This window comes from Malania oleifera, chromosome 10 (assembly GCF_029873635.1).
Source record: "Malania oleifera isolate guangnan ecotype guangnan chromosome 10, ASM2987363v1, whole genome shotgun sequence".
In the NCBI taxonomy this organism is placed as follows: domain Eukaryota; kingdom Viridiplantae; phylum Streptophyta; class Magnoliopsida; order Santalales; family Ximeniaceae; genus Malania; species Malania oleifera.
In genome coordinates this window covers 24,480,201-24,499,657 of record NC_080426.1, presented here as the reverse complement: position 1 = coordinate 24,499,657, position 19,457 = coordinate 24,480,201, and the positions used below count along the sequence as shown (strand labels likewise).

The following is a 19,457-nucleotide window of genomic DNA, read 5'->3' as shown; positions in this document are numbered from 1 at the left end:
GTTGAGTTTTTTTGCCAGTAGGTGGATAGAAGAGCCATCTAGTCCATTCGAACTGATGATGGCATTGGTTCGACTCGTTTGAGTCTTTGAGATTGTCGACTCTCAACTGTTGATGGAGTTGTCCCCCATAGTTAGCTTGGTTTAGGAAAAAACCAGCTCTGATACCATGTAGAAATGGTAAGAATACTGTTTCGTATATTCACATTAAAAACTGTACTATATGCCCTACTATATAACATGTAACTAGCAGCTAAGTTAAGGAAATAAAATCCTAGAATAAAGGAATATATAAGAATCACGAAAATCCCTATTGACTAGCACCCCTTCTGTACATGCCTAAAATATGACAGTCAAGAATCATTCCTTAATTATAGAGATCACTCATGACTCCTAAACTGTAGGGATTTCTACAGTACTCTCCAGACAAAATCACAATGTGAGAAAAATGAGATGCTATTTCTCACAAAGCACACAAATATTTTGAGAAAATGCCTTCAATGGTTTCCTAATCTGCAACAAGTTATTGGTATTGATTCTATTAAGCACAACAAACTAGATACAAGCCTTGATTTTTGGCGCTACCTTGGCTATAAAGAGGAAAAGAAGAATTAGAAAGGGTCAAAAACTCACAAAATAATTTACATGAATACACCCACGAAGGTTCCAGCGACCAAGAAAGAGAACCCACTCCCAAATAAATATGACAATTATTCAATAGAATCAACAAGGAGAAAAGCTCATTTATCTCCCTATTATTGTGAGAGATCTCTAAAAATGAAAATCCCATCTAGGGGTGGTTGGGAAGGTGGAGAAGATTATGAGAGATTTTTTGTGATCGGTTGTTGGTGAGAATAAGAGGGACCACTTTGTTAGTTGGGAGATTGTTAAGAAGCATAAGTCAGAGGAGGACTTGGGGCTTGGTAATGTGTTTTCTAAGAACATATCCTTAATTGGGAAATAGTTATGGAGGTTTCCCTTAAAATCCAATTCCCTATGGCACAAGGTAATAAATAGTAAATACAGAATACCTAAAAATAGATGGGATCCCAAATGGAGTGGTAATGCCACTTATGAGAGTCCATGGAAGCTTGTGTCCCAAGTTATTAGTATTTTCTTACCTCTTACTCATTTTAAAACAGGTAATTGGGGTAAAATTCAATTTAGGGGGGGACATTTGGGTTGGCAAGTTTTTGTTGGAGCTGTTGGTGCCATACTGCCGAGTTTGTTTAGACTGTCCACTGTTCACGATGCACCAATTTCAGCTTTTTATTCTTTTGAAGGAGGGGGGGCTATCTATCTTGGGATTTTGTTAGGTGTTCTAGATTCTTCTTCTGCCAATTTCGTTGGGGGAGGGGGGGGGGGGATACTAGGCTTTGGATTGGAGAGGCTTTAGGGTCTTTCTCTTCAAAGTCTTTCTTTTCCAATCTCATAAATCGAAAAATCCTAGCCATTTCCCCGTACATAAAGCTGTTTGGAAAGCAAAGATTCCTTTTAAAGTCCGGGCCTTCATGTGGACCTTAATTCTTAACAAGATCAATACAAACATTATGCTATTAGTCTAGATATTTGTGTGATGTGCAATGAGTGTAATGAGACTATGAGGCATTTTTTCATTCATTGCAAGGTAGCAAGATTCATGTGGAATAATTTGTTTTCATATTTTGGTGATGCTTGGGTGGCTCCCGCCACAATTCATAATTTTTTGAAAGTGAAGTTTGGGGCTTTGGGAAGGAGAGAGAGAAGATATTTTGGCACGGTGCTGCTTTTACAATTTTGTGGCTGCTGTGGCTGGAAAGGGATGCTTGAGTTTTTAAAAATCAAAAGACCTCTCCAAGACTGTCAGGAGAAAGTTGTTTTTCTTGCTTCTTACTAGGCTTATTCTTTTGGGGTTTTTGGATGTCTTTTGCTTTTCAATATTCGAAGGGATTGGAAAGCAGCTTTGATGTAATTGTTAGTCTTTCCTTTTTTTTTTTCCCTTTTTTTATTTTGTGCTTTTACTTGGGAGGTTTCTTATCTTCATTTCATTGTAATTATATTATTTTAATAGAATTGTTTTATTATAAAAAAAATCCCAAGTAGCCAAATGAGTCCCCAAATCAAAAGTAAAGTAAGAAATAGCGTTATTCCACTTGAGCTCAAACGGAAGAGACAAGGAAAGGAGGTGGACAAAACAACATTTCCCAACCAAAGATCTTTCCAAAAACGAATAAAAAACCCCTTCCCACCATGAATACAGTGTGGGAATGAATTAGGGATGGGTCTGAGAGAGAGATCTCCATGGGATCTTTGGAGAACATCTGAATCCCAAATTGGTGTCGCCACCATTCTAATTCGGCCAAAACTTGCTTCTAATGACTCTATGCCAAAGGGAATAATCCTCTTGGGGAATCCTCCCAATAGCTAAGAGAGCAGTGTTTTTAGACACCAAATCTCCAAGGCCCAACCCATCCTCCCATTTTGACCTACACACAACATCCTAACTCTTCAAGTGGTCCCTATGACCAGGATTTTCTCAATCTTACTAGCAATCCTACATGAATCGTAAAAATAGACAAGTAATACAACAGGATACTGGACATACAAGGCTGGATAAGAGTGGCTCTACCCCCAATTGAGAAAAGAGCCCCCTTCCAACCATCTAGACGCTCTTGCCAGTACCATATTCCAAAAATTCATAGATTTGAGATTAAGCCCAAAGAGACCCCTTGATATGAGAAAGACCAATCCAAAACAAACCATACCCCACACTAAAGGACCACTTCTTAAGCAGACGCATTAATGGCAGCTAAACCTGTCTTCCTCATGTTAATCTTAAGCCCAAGAACCCTCTCAAAAATATAGATAAGACTCAAACTACTTCTAAAAGAAGGACAATGGGTCGTCTAAAAAGAATTGGTGTCATCAAGGTGTGGAACCACCATCCTCTCCCTCCCCATGGCTAAACCTTTCAGCCTACGCTATCCACTATCCTACTCAAAACATCGGCCACTAAAACAAACATAAATGCTGAGAGTGGGTCACCTTGTCTAATACCCCTCAAGGCACTAAACTAGGATTTAGGTTCACCATTCACTATGACCGAAAAGAACCCACTAGACATGCAGCCCCTCATCCTGTGACACCATGTCTCACCAAACCCCTTCCTCACAAAAATTTTGCCCTTGAACTTGAGCTAATTTTGTCATAGGCTTTCTGTAAATCCAATTTAAAAATGAAGCCCTATTTTTTTATAGCAAAAGAAATTTCATTAATAAGGAAAGAATTCACAAGGAGGGAGAATTATATATCTCCCAAAGAAAATCTGGTTCGAGCCAGAAAAAAAAAACTGAAACAACAAAATCAAGTCAACCAGTTCCTCCAATCCCTATTTAAATCTTGAAAACTAGTTTCCCTAAAAATTCCGAACACACCATAGAGAAGCCATATACTGATTTTTTTTTTTTTTTTTTTTCCATAGCAATGACCAATTTAACTTCTTCCCAGAAAAAATCCACGTGTTACGTCCCAGCCATCAGCTCCATAAGACTGCAAACTTGCTACACTTCTACAAAGCTGCCCTTTTAGGAGCCTTATTTTTTTTTTCCCCTCTTGAAAATGTCCTCTACCACCTCCTTTGCTACCAAAATTGTATTCACTCTCTGTCTATCCCTCCCCCACACCCCCCCCCCCCCCCCCCCCCCCCCCGCAAACACACTTTTTGCCCTAGAAATGATCTTATTGAGCACTGCACTCAACCTATTAACTAATACTTTTTTGATTATACCTTAAACACTAGAAACTAGACTAATAGGTCTGTAATATGCAATTTTGATAGATCTACTATTTTTTGGCACCAAAGTAATGAATGTGGAGTATTAATCTTACTGAAAATTCCATTCCCATAGAATTTATAAAAGAATTTAAACAAATCTCCTTAATCACTTCCCAAGAATCAAAGGCCAGTTAACAAAACTATCCGATCCTGTAGCTTTATCCCTCTCCATCCCAAACACGGCACCCTCGCTTCCCCCTCCTTAAAAGGTCTTTCCAACCTGGACATTTGATCTATTGAAATGGGATTCCACTCTAATCCCTTTAATCATCGGCCTACAAGCATCTTCCTCAGAGTACAGGTTAGAATAGAAGTTGGTGATCTTGGAGGCAAACCAACTATTCTCAAATTCTTCACTGTTTTCCCATTTGCTAGCCTATGGAAGAATCTAAATTTGCATAGGCTTTTATCTTGTCAGAGAAATTTTATATATATATATATATATATATATATATATATAAAATCTTTTGTCTGGTCAGAGCTGTGATTATTATCATGTAACCTACTTCTGCAGTTTCAGTGCTCAAATTAAGACAATCTTGCTCAGGGTGCTGTGCATCCTTAAGAGACCATCATTCTGCTCCATTAACTCATCTTCAGTTTCGGAACCACCTCCATAAGACTACAAGACACCATCCTCCCCTTTGAAATCAAATCGGCTCTAAATTAATCGATTAACAGGCCCCTCTCAGAATCACTCAAGCTACCCAGTTCATCTTCCAAGATATAAAATGAATCCTCTTCTAATTCTCACTTTACTCTAACCCTCTGTTCCTCCCTAAGATCAAAACGTTGAGGAGAGAAAGGGTTGCTAATGCTACAAGCTGTTGAAATGGAGCTCTTTAGCATAATGGTGTTCTTCCTTCTGCTGCAATGGTCGTAATTCCTGCACATCGGCTGCACTTTCTCTCATATTGTCCTCTACATTCTGCACAGGAAACCTAGCTGGACTCCTTCCCCCACCCCCCCCACTGCCTGGGCATGGGGGGGCCACTGACACAGCCCAAGTTGTCTTGGTTGGAAGGGCCTTTCAATTCTGTTTGTAGTGTCTCATCCAGGCCCAGCTCTTTATTTCCAGAAGGGCTTGTATTTCCTCTTGGAGTGGGTTGACCACCTTAATTTTCGGTACCCATTTGTGAACCAACCTTCGCAGCCCAATCTAAAAAGGCCCACGTCTATGTCCCAATAAAGCCCATTGACAAGTTTAAATTTTGAAACCTCCTTGCCAGCTGGACGTAAAGGATCCACACACAAATAAGGAAACGTATCACTGTATTTGCAGCCTTTAATCCTCCCAGAGTATCTCCTCCCAGTTGCTGAAGCTTTTCTGACAGCTTCGCCAAACAATCACCCTTCCGAAGGCCTAAGGATGTCACTTGCCTTTCCCCCCTTTTCGTCAGACTGGTAGATGTATCATGTATGAAGCTCCACACTCTGTGCACTGCAGATTAGGGTTTATGTTGGTTGTCCTCTTTGGAGAATAGAACTATTAATTCCTGTTGTATTTTGACTAGGTTGTGGATATCTTAATGATAAGGAGGTGGTGGAGCTCTTTTCTTTGTTGTGCTTGTTGGAGGGTGGTCATCCTTCTGTTGGGGAGACTATTGGTTGATGGTCCTACATTCTTCAGGGTAATATTCCTGCAAGTCTTTTTTTTTTTTTTAGTAGTTTTTAATCCATGGAAACTTACTTTTTTTTTTTTCGTTTTCCACACTATATTGTAGCATTTTGAAGCCCAAAGTCACCCCAATGATTAAGGCTTTTTTGTGGTTAGGTTTTCATGATAAGGTTAACACTAAGAATCTGCTGCAGAGTAGGAGAGCTTTTAAGGCTTTATCTTTATTTTTATCCATTCATAATTTTTGGCTCACCTGTTTTTGCATTTGTTCTTTTTCTTGGAAGATCTGGAACAAATTATTTTGTTTATTTGGAGGGGTTGGGTTTGCCCGGAGCTGGTGGAGGATTTTATTGTCAGTCTCTTATAGGTTTTGGGAGGAGTACAGCTGGTTCAGCTTTGTGGTGCGGGATGTTTGCTATCTTGTGGGCTATTTGATTGGAGAAGAATGCTCATATTTTTCACAGGGAAGAAGATGTCTTGCTCTATGCTCTGGGTCAGGATTCATTTGGCCTTGCTGTGGGTTTCTGCAATTGGTTGTTTTAAAGGGCTGTCTTTTTCAGATCTTAGGCATGATTGGATGCAGTTTTGTTTGATTTTTTTTTTCTTTTCTCTTATATGGAGGATTACATATGCTCCTTTTTTGTATATTCGTTCTTTAGTAAAATCTTCTTCTTTCTCTATGAAAAAAAAGAGTACTTCATAGAATGGAATGCATGTATATTCAAGGGAAAGAAGATGCCTTTTTGTTGTTGCTTTGGGGTAGGATGCTGTATAAGGGCTTGTTGGGCTTTTGCTGCTGGTTGCTTCAGGGATTGTCCTTTTGAGATCTACAACATGACTGGCGGATAGTGCTGTTTTGATTTTTATTTCCTTTAGTTCTTTTATTTGTGCTTTTGTTTTTTGTACTCTTCTATTCTCTTAATAACATTTTTTTTTCCTAAATTAAAAGAGTGACGGAAGATTGCATTCTAGATTCACAATGTAGATTTCCAGGAATCACTCCCATCAAAAGAAAGCATCCCATTTTATAAGGCTTGAGAAATTCTTAAAACAGCTGTAAATTTGAACAAGTTCTTCTCTTTGCTAGTCTCTACAATGCTTATGTAGAAATCAAGGCCAGAGCTACCCAAGACTAGCAAAAATGGAAGCCTTCAAGGAAAAGGAAATTTTCTATATTTCAAACTCCTGCCTAATCTGGAGGGAAAAAGATAGATAGCAACCAAATAGAAGGTGTTGTACTTTGGACACATTTGAAAATTTTTCTATGACTCATTTTCCTAATGCTCTTCCCTTTCTTCAACATGGATTTAGTTGGAGAGCTAAGATTCCTTCTAACATTGTTTTAGTCGGAAGACTATGATTCCTTTTAAAGTTAAAGCTTTCACTTGAATTGCAATCCTTAATAGGATCATACAAGTGATTCCAGCATAGGATAAGGGTCAGATAAAGCATTATCTTTGTTTGTGATTTGTTATTGGAGTGGGGAGACTTGTTTGTATTTGTTCTTACATTGTTCCTTTCTTTGCCTGTTTGTTTGGTATTTTTTGGAAGCATTCGGACTTACATGGTCCTTTGAGATCTTGTGTATCCATCATCTTAGGGAGTTTGGGAAGGTGAATGATGGAGAATGGGATCAATGTCTTGAAGGCCTAATCTTAGGCTACTTTACTAATAATTTTGGGCTTTTTTTATTAATAATTTTAATTTTTTTATTTTCATTTTATTTTAGGATTTTATGAGTTGACTAGAGGTTTAGTGAGTTGTCTAGAAGGGCTGATTTTATGCCTGACTGTGGGCTTAATTTTGTCAAATTCATGCTTAATTTTAGTGTTTTGAGGGCTATAAGTATCCTTGTAAGGTCGTTGGCCATGGACACACCATTTTGATTAATAAAAAGTTGAGTTTATCTTCTATGATGCACACTCCCCCTTGGGATCAATCTAGGATAGGTTTAACCGCTCCTGCATTAGTAACTTAAACTCCTTATGCTTCTGTTCTGCATCAACAAAGGAAAGAGGCTATTTGGAAGTGTGCTGTTTGTGTGGTTAGTTGGTGTATGTTTGAGCATAATGCTAGAATTTTTTTGGGCTGTTTTGCTTTTGTCAGTTTGGTTTGGACTAGGGTGGTCTTTCTTTTTTCACTTTGGCATTCTGTGAATGGCTTTTTTTTTTGGAGGAGTTTCTTCGACTGACATGTATGGATTAAGTGCTTTGCTTCATTAATCTTTTGGCCTTGTTTGGATTTCTGCTTTTTTGTGGCTTGGAGGATGCCTTGCCCTTGTCTTTGTATCTTCTCTTTTTTATTCTCTTAATAGATTCTTTGCTTGTGAAGGAAAATAATGAGGCTGGCTTCTCTCGCACTTGCACTTGCTCGCTCCTCTAGGTTTTGCTGTTCAGCTTGTTTGGATTCTTACAAAACTATGTGTGGAGGAGAACCTCCAAAAATCAGTGCAGATTGAAAGGAAGGAAAATTTTCAATCGACATTTGAAAAAGATTGGGATAGGGGGTTTTGTTTTACTGGAGGAGAAGTATTAGAACTGCACTGGTGGATAAAGATTAATCTATTGGTTGCTAAATGGGTAGGCAAGTGTTTGCGTTCATTTTTTTCGACCTTAAAGCAGGTCATTCGTTACAGAAGATTTGGCAGAGCCAATATTCTGTAGTGTAACTGGCGTTTAAATCAAATCAGAAGAGTGATTTTGTGGAGTTGGGTTTCGATGGTATGGATCATTGAATTTTCATCCTTGGAGGTCTTGAAGGGGAGGGCTAGTGAAGGTTCAGGCAGGTGTTGCAGGCAACTGGGGGATCGGAAAACCTGAGTAAATATGTGGCTCAACCTTCATGTACTCATGTTTGCTGGAGCTTGATGGAGGTAATCTAAGGTAGTTCTGAGGCAGTGAGGGGTGGATAGCAATGCAGTAGTTGTGGAGGTTCCTAATTGGCGAGCACGGGAGTGGCGGCGGCTGGTGGTTCAGGAGGTTTAGGGATTGCTAGGGTTGCAAGGAGAAGGGAGCTATTGTGTGTGCAGACGAGAGAGTAGAGTGCTTTGAAAGGGTTGGGCCAGCGATCCTTCATATTAGTGTCAACTTGGCCTGTCATTGGTAAAAAAACCATGGGCTTTTAAGGGAAGATTTGGCCCATCTGCACACCATGGATGTCGACAAATGTATTCAGGACCAAATTAAGTTCTCTAACATGCAAGGGGACTTGCTTGGCTAGAATGGGTATGCTTCTTCGTCACAGGCCTATGTATCTGTCCAATGGAGTTTGGAGGGGCGCAATATACGAGTGAAGAGGGTGTTCAGGTGAGTACACCTCAAGGCTAGCTTATGTCTCAGCACTGCAATTGGAGTGTAGGCAAGGCTCATGCTGCGGAAGGTTTCAAAAAGGACGCGTTCAGTGAATCTTTGCTTTCGGCAAAGCATGCAAGTGGAGAGTCTGGAGACAGAGACTTGTGCTACCTCTTCACTGGTGAGAGTTGTTAGTGTGAGTGGGCAGAATTAGCTTTTAATGAGCCTGATGAGTCTTCCAGAGGGGTTCCAATGGGAGATGGATGTCAGATGAAGGATTCAGGGCTGCACTATGTGTAGGTGGAGGTTAATTATGCGACTGATCAGGGTGGAGATCGAGATGGTACAAGTTCTAGCAATGACAAGGTGGGGATGGAAGGGGTGACAGATTCTTGGGTTGCTGAAGAACCAGCAATGCAATGGGTCTATACTTGGGGGAGAAAGTGTGAAAAAGGGGAATCCTCAGCTGAGAGGCATTTAAGTGCTGATGTGAGGGTAGTTTACACTGAGGGTCCTTTGAATGGGTTGAAGAAAGATTTGGTACAAAAGACTAGTAAGGATAAGCCTTTTGAGAAGAAGAAATGTGGTGTATTAAAATCCTGGTGGGTAGAGGAAGTAATATCCATTTTTGGAAAGATCTTTGGCTGGGAAATGCAGTTTTGTCCTCCTCTTTTACACATTTTTTTTCTTGAGCTTCAGACAGGATGATTCCATTTCTTCTTTTGTTGTTGATCCAGTTGGTCTGTTGCCCTCTTTGGATTTCTACTTTTGCAGATTGTTAAACGATAGGGAGATGGTAGAGCTATGCTTTGCTAGTCTTGATGAATAACTGTCGTTTTTCTTTAGAGGATAGATGGGCTTGGCCTTTGGATCCTTTGGGGATTTACTATTGCAAATCATTTTGTGATTTTCTAAATAGGTCTAATTTACCGGCCAAAGTCCCCTTTAAAATTAAGGCTTTTACCTGGTTGGTTGCGCTTGATAGAATTAATAATAGTAACTTGCTGCAGGTTAAGAGACCTTTGAAGGCTATATTTCCAGACATCTTTGTTTGTTTTAATTATTTAGAATCTGCATCATATTTGTTCATTCATTGTGATTATGCTTGGAGGGTATCGAATAAGCTATTTGGTGTTTAGTTGAATGTTGGGTAAGTTCACGAGCAGTGGACTTCTTTCTGGCTGTTTCCTTTGCTGGTTTTGGCAGGATTGAGGAGAGGGCAGCGCTCTGGAAATGTGATTTCTTTGTAGTCTTTTGGGGACATCTTTTTAGGGAAGAAGTTGCCTCATTTTCTGGTTTGGGAGAAGATACAGTATTTCGCTTCCCTTTGGTGTGTGGGCATGGTAATTTTATGGAGGTGAGCTTTTCTGATATTCAGTCCAATTGGCATTGTGTTGGAGTGTTAGTTCCTGTTGGTTTTTCACACTCTTGTTTTTTAGTTTTTCTGGACCACATTAAGGAGATGTCTTACTCTTTTGGCTATATATTTTTATTCTATTAATGAAATTCTTCTTTTACTATTAAAAAAAAAAAAGAAGAAATGTGGTGATGTATCTGACAAGGAAGGTGAACTGGACAGTGATTTTGATTATGATGGAGGATTTGAGGTTTGTATTTGGGCTTGGATCAACCTTCATCTGATTCATCATGGGAGCTTTCCTATAATCCTCCATCTCCAATGGATGTTTTTGAGGGGGTTTATGCTTCAGATTACAATGGAATAGGCTAGGAAATAGACAAGATTGAGCAGACTGAAGCTGGTATTTACCTGTCCCAGGGTTTTGCTTTCAGCATCCCCTAGATAAAATGGTTTTGCAGTAAGCTAATTGGGATGGGAAGGAAGTCCATTTGGATGGTAAAAGTATGGCTTAGAAGGAATTCCAGTGCTTATTAACTACGATGGAAAGGGTTTGAAAGGGGCTTTCTTTGGTAGCTTTTGTTGGGGTTTTTTTTTGGAGGGGTGGGCAGTTCTGTTTTGGGTTGTTTTTTCCTTTGTTTTAGTTTTCCTTTTTTAGCATTTCTCATCTTGTTTTGGTTGTATTCTCTTTCTCTCTTTATATATCTTTTTTTTTTATCAGAAAAAAAATAACGCAATAAAGAATAGACTAGACAATAATTGAAAATCCCTACTAACAGGACTCACATTGAGTAAATAGAACTCCACGAAATCGCTGTTCAAACTTGGGAGTACTCTGCCATGGTGATGTAAGCAGTGGAATGAACAGTGTCCGAAGCTAAAATATAACTTTAACTCTCAGTCTCATATAAGAACCTCCTCACTGTCATCCAACTAAAATGTCAAGTTACAGCTTGCGGTTGGCAAATCTTCCACTCGATGTTTCTTCTGTAAGTTTTAAATAGCCCCATGGATTGATGGAACTTTACTTTGGTGAGTTACTGAGTTGAATGATAGATATTGTTAGACAAAACCAGATCAATCTTTTAGAGGTCTAATTCAGTAATTGCAGTGCTGAAGATAGACATTCCTTCCATTGGGCTAGAAAATTCTGATATTCACCTCTTCTTGTGGACATCATGGTCAAGTCCTTCACGTGAAAGATTGGGTTGATCCTCATACGATCAAGTCTATCTAACACACACGCATCAGAATGTAATGTGTGTATTTTTTGAGGAAGTAGCTGAATTCTTTGCTAGTTTGGGAGAAGATTCACTATCAGGCTTTGCTTAGGTGTGTTGGCTATTGATGCTTTAAAGGAGTGAACTTCTTGGATGTCCAATGGGATTGGCTCTATTTGCTGGCTTGATTTTGTGTTTTCTGTTTTTTTCCCCTGTTCTTTTTCTCTGTTGTCCATTTTTTCTTTCTGATTTTTTTTTTCTAGATTTTTTCTGAGAGGATGCCCTGTTCTCCTCTTTGTATATTCCTGATCTTTTAACAAAATCTTCTTCTTTTGGTATCAAAATAAAACACACACACACACACACACGTTTGAACTGATTTTCTTGATAATCGTGTATGGGTCTGCACTTCTTGGAGTTGCTTATATTTTTGCCTGTGGGAAATATTCTGGTTTAATCCACAGCATAACCAGGTCACTCTCATTGAAGTCCACATTAACAAAAATGAGCATGTGCTTGATCCTTGTATAGCTGATTGCTCAAGGCTAGTTTCTGCCTCACTTCACATCGCATCTGGCATAGTATGCCAGGCAAAGTCTTCAGCCTCAAAATTGACCTTTGGATGCTAGCTGGATTGAATTGATATGTTTATGGTGCTGAATTCCAAGAACAGTCTCAAATGGATTTCTAATAGTAGACCTTCTACTAATAATATGATTGCCAGCCAAGCACCTTAAAAGATATCTTAATTTCCTTTTTACAACTTTCCTTTGTCATCAGTTTGGGGATGGATGGAACTTGAGAAGTGCAGTTTGGTATTTCGCATCTTCCACAAAGTTGTCTTAAAAAATAGTTCAAAAACTTTGATTACAATTGGGTATTTTAGTGCAGAGTCAAAGAAAGGCATTGAAGATGTACCATTTTGTTAAAATAACTTACAACATGAACTGTCTCATAAGATTTCTACGAGGGACAAAATGGCTCATCTTTGAAAACTTATCAACCACCACAAGGATAGTCATGCCCCTAAGAACAACTACAAAACAAAATCCATACTAAGATCCTACCAGGGCTCATAAAGAATGGGTAGAGGTGTATAAAATCATGTGCCTTCTTTTTATCCTTTACCAAGTTGATTAGTGTGACGTTGTCTAATACCTTTAGCTCCATATGTTTTCAATGAAAACCAATTAAAGCAATCTTCCACCACAGTCATGCTTTTGTCATGTCCATAATTTCACGCAGCCACACCTGCTTGTGGTTCCCAAGTAACCTGTTCTTTTAGAAGTATTCATCAAACAAAAGCAGGTCCCTTTATCCTGAATGGTGGAAGGAAGATGACTGTATTGCTGTCCCATCTTGATTCAGCATAAATTATACCAGTATCTCGAATCAGAATCATAAACTCTCTGTAGCTGCTCAATTCCTGCAACCTTGCAGCCAATGAATGAAATAAACTTTTGGCTTATGGCATCTGTTGTCTTATATTCAGCATAGAAGTAAATTGTTGCAAAAGAGCACTCCACCTGCCATGTATTAACGTCACCATGTTTATTCAGCCATATTGCCCAATACTTGCTATGCAGCACCCAAGAAGCCTGGATGTATAATTTTTATGGACGAAGCCAATAGCAACTGTGTATCATTATTCAAAATTAAGTTCCATATTATTCTGTTTATTGCTGTGTATTAATTGAATTGAGCCAGTAAAGGACAAATTAGAAGTTTTGTAGTTCCTCCTTTTTTGTGAGAGATATACTTAAAAAAGAGGCTTCATTTAGCCGATCCCACCTAGGGGACATCTTGGTTTTTGGTATGGAAGGTTTGGTTCGATTCAGAGTCATGGAACACATTTTTCTTTTATTGAGCAAAATAAATTACTTTGTGCATTTGAGGAATACCTCTGTTTGTCCGCCTAGGCAATGAAATTATGTTTCTCTAATTTGTTGGGAATATATTCTGCGCAATTTCATTTCTTTCACCTTTAGGAGATTATTTGGAGTTGTTCCTTCTATGAACAGGTTCTGGCCACAATTTGTGAGGAGCTACCTTCAGATGGAATCCTCTTTATATATTTATCAACTTCAGGTTAAATAAATCTGTTTGTTCTCAGTTAGTTTGAGAATTGAGGTAACAATGCCTCTCACTTCATGCAAATTGATCCAGGAAGAGTTGGACCGACTAATTCGTCTCCATCTGGTGCTGGGACTGGTACTGACACTACCGAAAACATTCTCAGGGGCTCTCATTCTCATACCATTGACTCTGATGCGACCCCAACTTCTCCATTTTGCTCCCCATGTGATAGTCCAAATTCTTCAGGGCAAAATAAAGGAGACTGCTTAATTTACCATACAGGTTGCTTACATATTGGTCCACGTGGAAATGGAGGTAGTCTACATCTTATTGATAAATTTAGTGTTGATAAATTTTGGTGTGACTTCTCATTGTAGAAGGAAAATCTAGGAGCAATTGCTGAACAATAGTAGTATTTGTTGTTGTCACACTATGCATACCCTCTTTTGTGGTTGTTGCTATCATCATTATCTTGTCAATTTAAATTTTTCTATTCATTTAGCTGTATTTTCAAGTAAGTATTGGGACACTGGGCAACTTATTGTGCAGTTGATGACACTTTTATTTGGATGCTTGGACATCTCACCACTAGGTATTATAGCAGGGCTTGTTTGGCACTCTCATTTTGCCTCTGAATGTTCTGCTCTTTAACATAATTTGTAAGTGAGTAGTCCACTCCCAAGGTTTTACCCTTTTACACCTAAGATAATTTGCAAACGACTCCTTTGCAAGTTCTTTGCATAAGTGTGCTCTTGGCATGTTTACAATGATGTAATTTGATTTATATGAGAACATGGCAATCACCAAGTAATTGCATAGATGATTTGTCAGTTGTAGTCACGATGTTACTGAATTGGTTGGTTCAGTTACTGCTCCAATTAGTCCGCTGATTTGGCGTTTGTAGATAAGGTTTGGCAAGCAAAAAAATGTCTTGGAAGCCCTTAAAAGAAATAGCAATGAAAAAGTCAGATACAATAGGAGAAAAATATTAAAATTCTTTACATGTACTATTAGTGGATTATCACACCAACCAGGTCTCCAGACTTGGCGCTTACAGTTGCTCTGGATATCCACTCTTGGGGACTTCGGATCTGGTGGTGTCATAAGAACTGTAAGGGGAACCAAAATTTTTTGTTGTCAGGCCTTCTATCTTAGTTGAGTTCCTTGCCTTAAAGTGGAGTGTTACAGAAGCTACTGGCAGGGGGGTTTGAGCATTGTGGAGTGCAAATTGTATGATGTATTCTCTCAGGAATTTCATATCTTGTGGGTTGAGAGATATCCATTGCTATTCCATGGGGTTCTGAATTTGTGAAGAGGCTTATTTTCTACTTGAAGTACTACTAAATAATATTATTGAGAAGTAATATCCCGGTTTCTGATGAATTTGTATTTAGTTTTATTTCTTTGCAAAGACCACTCCTTTTTTCTGTCTTATTCGTTTTCTTGCTAGTCTTTTGTTAATGTTTGATATACATTGCCTGTCCACAACCTATGGTTGTTGGGAGGTTGTGTGTTGTATTCTTGTTGCCTGCGCTTCATTGAGAGTGGTTAAAAATTATCTATTGCCTCTAATGGGCGTTGCTTATTGTTTGTTTTTTTTACCATGTGCCATCAGGCTGCACGCGCATGGAAATTGAATGCTTGATGTACATTGTTGGCTGTCAACCTAAATGCTTAGCTTTTGGGTAAAGTGATAATCTAACATCTTATTTTGAGCATTTGACCCATGAAAACATCCCATTATACTATTTGGAAGGCCAAAGTCCCCTCAAAGGTTAAGATACTTTTATTTAATTTCTTAATAGAGCTAGCTCAAGACAACTTGTTGCAAGCAGGGGGCCTTTTAAGGCTTTATCTCCGGATGTATGTTCTCTATGATTTAATAGTTCAGAATTAGTTTCTCACCTGCTCCTTCATTGGTCCTTTTCATGGAGGGTTTGAATAAATTATTTGGTCTGCTTGGAGAGAGTTGGGTTTGTCCAGAGTGGTGGAGGATTTATTGGATTTTTCATTTACAGGTTTTGAGAGGAGTAGAGATGGTTCAGCTTTGTGGAGTTTTGGTTTCTTTTTCTGTTTTGTGGGAGATTTGGTTGGAGCAGAATGGTCAAATATTCAAGGGACCTCTCTTTCCTAACTAATTGTACACTAGAGTTTTGAAATTAGAAGATACTAGTGTAATACTAATATTCCAAAAGAAATTACAAAAATTACAATATAAATTTCTAAGAGATAAATATACTTGATTGTATGCTGAATCACTGAGTTAAGAGTTTACTTGCTTGAAAATCAAGTATTGAGGCTTTCTTTTTATGACATCAACGTTTGGATGGAATTGTTTTGATCTGTTGGACACCAATAGTGATTTATCCATTTTTTTATGATAAAATTATTATACAACCACTTTACCTAAAAGCTTAAGCTGTTAGGTTGTGGGTCAATAATGTATATCAAGCCTTAACACTCCCCTGCACATGCAGCCCGATTGCACATGGAGAGAGAAACAAACAATGAATAACACCCATTACAGGGAATAAGACAATTCTTAACAAATACACAATAAACACGGGCAACAAGATTAAAACCCAGGACCTCCTGACAACCATAGCTCTGATACCATGCTAGATTACCACTTGACAAGCTTAAGCTGTTAGGTTATGGGCCCAACAATGTATATCAGACCAAAAGTAACCTCTTGAGTTTTTAACAATTATAAGGATCTCTCTTAAAGTTTCAGAACTAGCATTAACCTCACTGAGATTTGGTGATTCTCCATTCCATCAGTTGATTGTCACACATAGTACCAAAAAGTAATATTATGGGGATGCAGGTAATTCCTTGCCAGATCCCAGTAATGGGAAGGCCCAAATTTCAGTCCCTAGAATTCAGGAGGTGAGCAGTGGGAAGGAGGATTCTATACCCTTCGATAATGGAATCCAATCCTAATCTCCAGGGATCCAAGTTTTGAATTGAGCTGAACGAGCTTCAGATCAATCCTGAATACTAGCAGTTTAGAGTCAAAACTAGATCATGGTTTAAAAATGTGACTAGTCTTGAAGAGGGTTTAAAAGGTGGGGCAGAAAGGAGTAAAAAACTTGAAGCTGCTTTGAGAGGTGGAGTTGCTGATGTTTTTTGCCCCAATTCTGACAGATTTGAGGGAAGTAAGGTGTATTCTCATCGAAATGTGGCTTGCATGGGTGCTGAGACGAGAAAGGTGTTTGAAAAGAAGAGAGAAAATTCTGGTGAGACAGTGGCAAAGTTTTTAAGGAGAGATTCTAAAAGAGAATTTAGTATATTGGAAGGCTCTCTTGCAAAGGAGGAGGTTGGGTGTAGCAATGAGGCAAGAAAAGAAAAGGAGGCAAAGAAATGGGGGGATTTTTCAGATTTAGAATGTGGTGATATTATTGACTGTGACTGTGGTGGGGGCTGTTGGATGAGATTCAAAAACAATATGGGTATGTTTTTTATTCTTGTGACTAGGTAGGGGATTTATCTTTTATGTTCATCCTTCCCCATTGGGATATTTGGAGGGAGTGTATTTTTTTCTAGTGATGGTTTGGCTAACAATTTACAGCACAGAGATGGAGTTTTGCCTACTCCCATGAAAGAGATCCCTAAGGAATTAGAAGCTCAAAATCTTCTGGATAAAATAGATTTAAAGTTGACTGATATTGGAGGAAATGATTTGTGCTTGGATGGTGGCAAAAGTTGAAAATGAGGGGTCAAAGGGAATTAGTGCATTTGAAGAGTTTGGTAAATTATGATGAAAAAGGTTTGAAAAGGGGTTTAATATTGTCTAGTTTTATTTTGTGATCTTGTGTTTGTTTTTTCCCCCTTGTTACTTGGACTCCTTGCCCCTGCACATTGTACCTTCCTTTTCCCTGTCCAATATAGCTTATTTTAGTATTAAAAAAAAACCAAGTAATAATTTTAGCAGTTTTTTTTTTAAATTTTTTTATTTTAAACTATAACCCTATCCAAAATTATCTTTCTTTGGTGCAATTTATTATTTATTTTTCAGAAATTAGGGGCAACTGTGCAAAATGGTGTTTTGAATTGTGATTCACTAAAATTTGCCCTTGTATCTACAGTTTGGAGTAATATTCTCTTTTAAATCATAATATTATTTGTTATGATTGCCCATTCCAGTCGATGAGGTTAATGGAGAAGACTTAGAAACTCCACAATCGTTGGATGAGATAGGTTTGTAGCTATTTGGCCCTTTAGGTAACGAAGTTCCCTTGAATGGGGGTAAAAGGAAGTTGGAGAAGGGACATTGTGAATCAGAAAAGTTGAAGTGCTCTGTGAATTATGATGGAAATTATTTAAATAGGGGGTTTCTCATTAGTGGATTTATTTATTTATTTATTTATTTTTTCATTTTGTTTTCTCTTGAGGATTGCTTGCCCTCTCTTAGGTTGTATCTTTTTTTCTCTCTTACAGTATCTTCTTTCATTATCTAAAAATATTGATATGATTTCTTGTGTTTGTGACTGGAAATATCTTTCTGCTCTCGCAAGTTCTCATGGTACTGGAAGAGTTGGGTGTAGGTTAAAAAAATCCCAAATGGGATGATTAGAAGTTGATTTAATCTTATTCTTGAAATGAATATATAATTTTGGTTAGGCTGAGATGGTAGAGCCAGGTTCTTTTATCTTGCGAGTGGTCCATGTCTGGTAATGTTGTGTCTCTCAATTGTGTCCATTGATGGTGGCGATTCATAAATGTGGGTAATATTTAAGCAGCAAGGTTGCTTTTGTGTATTGCCGGTTATATATTTCTTGATTCTGTGAGCATCGAGTAATATATTGTTTGACATATGATAACATATTTTTCAGGTTTAAATTGCATATACCCCTGTGACTTAATTCCATTTACAAGAAGACCACTTTTCCTGGTTATTGATAGTGACAGCAGCAAAGCATTCAAGGCAAGCATTTTGACTCATGCTTTATTAATTCACTTACAAGTTCTATACATAGCCACTTCAAAATGTAAGCTGACAGTAACCACTAACCAGGGATGTTCTGGTTGCCAAGAGCTGCAATTATGAGTTGAAACTTGATGGGATAATTGGGATGTCGTGGAAATGTTATTTGGATTTAAGATGTTATACAATGTTCCATAGTTTGCAAGTTCAGTGGCATGTCTGGGACATCAAAATAGTATAGCCTCGATATGTTTTTCTTAATTCCAAATTTATAAATACCGGGAAGAAAAGACAAAACGAGCTTAGAATGAATTGTAAAATAATTTATTTTTAAGGTTGCTCAGAATTATATGCTTATTTACCAAAATATACTTAACTTATGATGCCTATTGGAAAAATACATAGTTTATCGGAATCTACTCTGTATAATTAATAGAGCACTTGATCTATGTGTACTTATAGCATTTATGCGTAACTTTTGTCTTGTATGATTATATAAAAGATTGGATGATTAGAAGATCTACAGGTTAATTTCTTTTAATATTTTAATTTTATGTTGTGTTTGTTTTTGATTTTTTAGGAGATTTTTCTGGACATAAAAAATCCTATGTAGAACCTGTGTAGAACCAGTTTCGTGTCCATATTGTGGACCACTGTTGATATGAAATATCCTTTTTTTATAAGCAAAAATGTTTTGAGTGGAGGGCTGGTTTTAAAAAAATATCAACTTTCAATCTCTGTGTAGGAACTCATCTATCAACTGAAAATAAAATAGGAAAAACCCAAAAGTTGGTGAGCCCTTCCCGATCTAGTGTCTGAGTTCAGCAAATGGAATGGGAAATTGCAAAAAAAAAAAAAAAAAGGGTTGCTGATCACAAAATTGTTGTTGAAAAATAGTGCCATTGGTGATGGGAGAATATATCTGGCGAAGTTTTCTGGGGATCTGGTGAAGTTTGCGAGGTTTGTGCTCTTTGGCACTCTGGATCTTGTTTCCCAATGATCACTTTGCTTTATTTCAATCTGCTTCCTGCCAATCCCCCTTTATTTAATTCTCCAAAGGATGAAATATTGAAAAACTGAGAGGTGCTTTGGTGTTGCTTCTGTTTTTGTTTGTGTGTGAGAGAGAGAGAGAGAGTGGACAAAGATGAGGGTAGTTGT

At 38.1% G+C, this 19,457-nt stretch overlaps 1 protein-coding gene across 2 annotated transcripts in view; it reads left to right on the top strand.

Moving 5' to 3' along the window:
* The window catches only part of LOC131166089 (uncharacterized), a 63,519-nt gene that overhangs the window by 26,500 nt on the left and 17,562 nt on the right, over positions 1-19,457 (top strand). For both annotated transcript variants that reach the window (XM_058124347.1, XM_058124346.1), the window contains exons 5-7: positions 13,318-13,384; positions 13,463-13,687; positions 18,208-18,299. In XM_058124347.1, the coding sequence (XP_057980330.1) occupies positions 13,318-13,384; positions 13,463-13,687; positions 18,208-18,299 (384 nt within the window). The remainder of the gene's footprint in view (positions 1-13,317; positions 13,385-13,462; positions 13,688-18,207; positions 18,300-19,457) is intronic.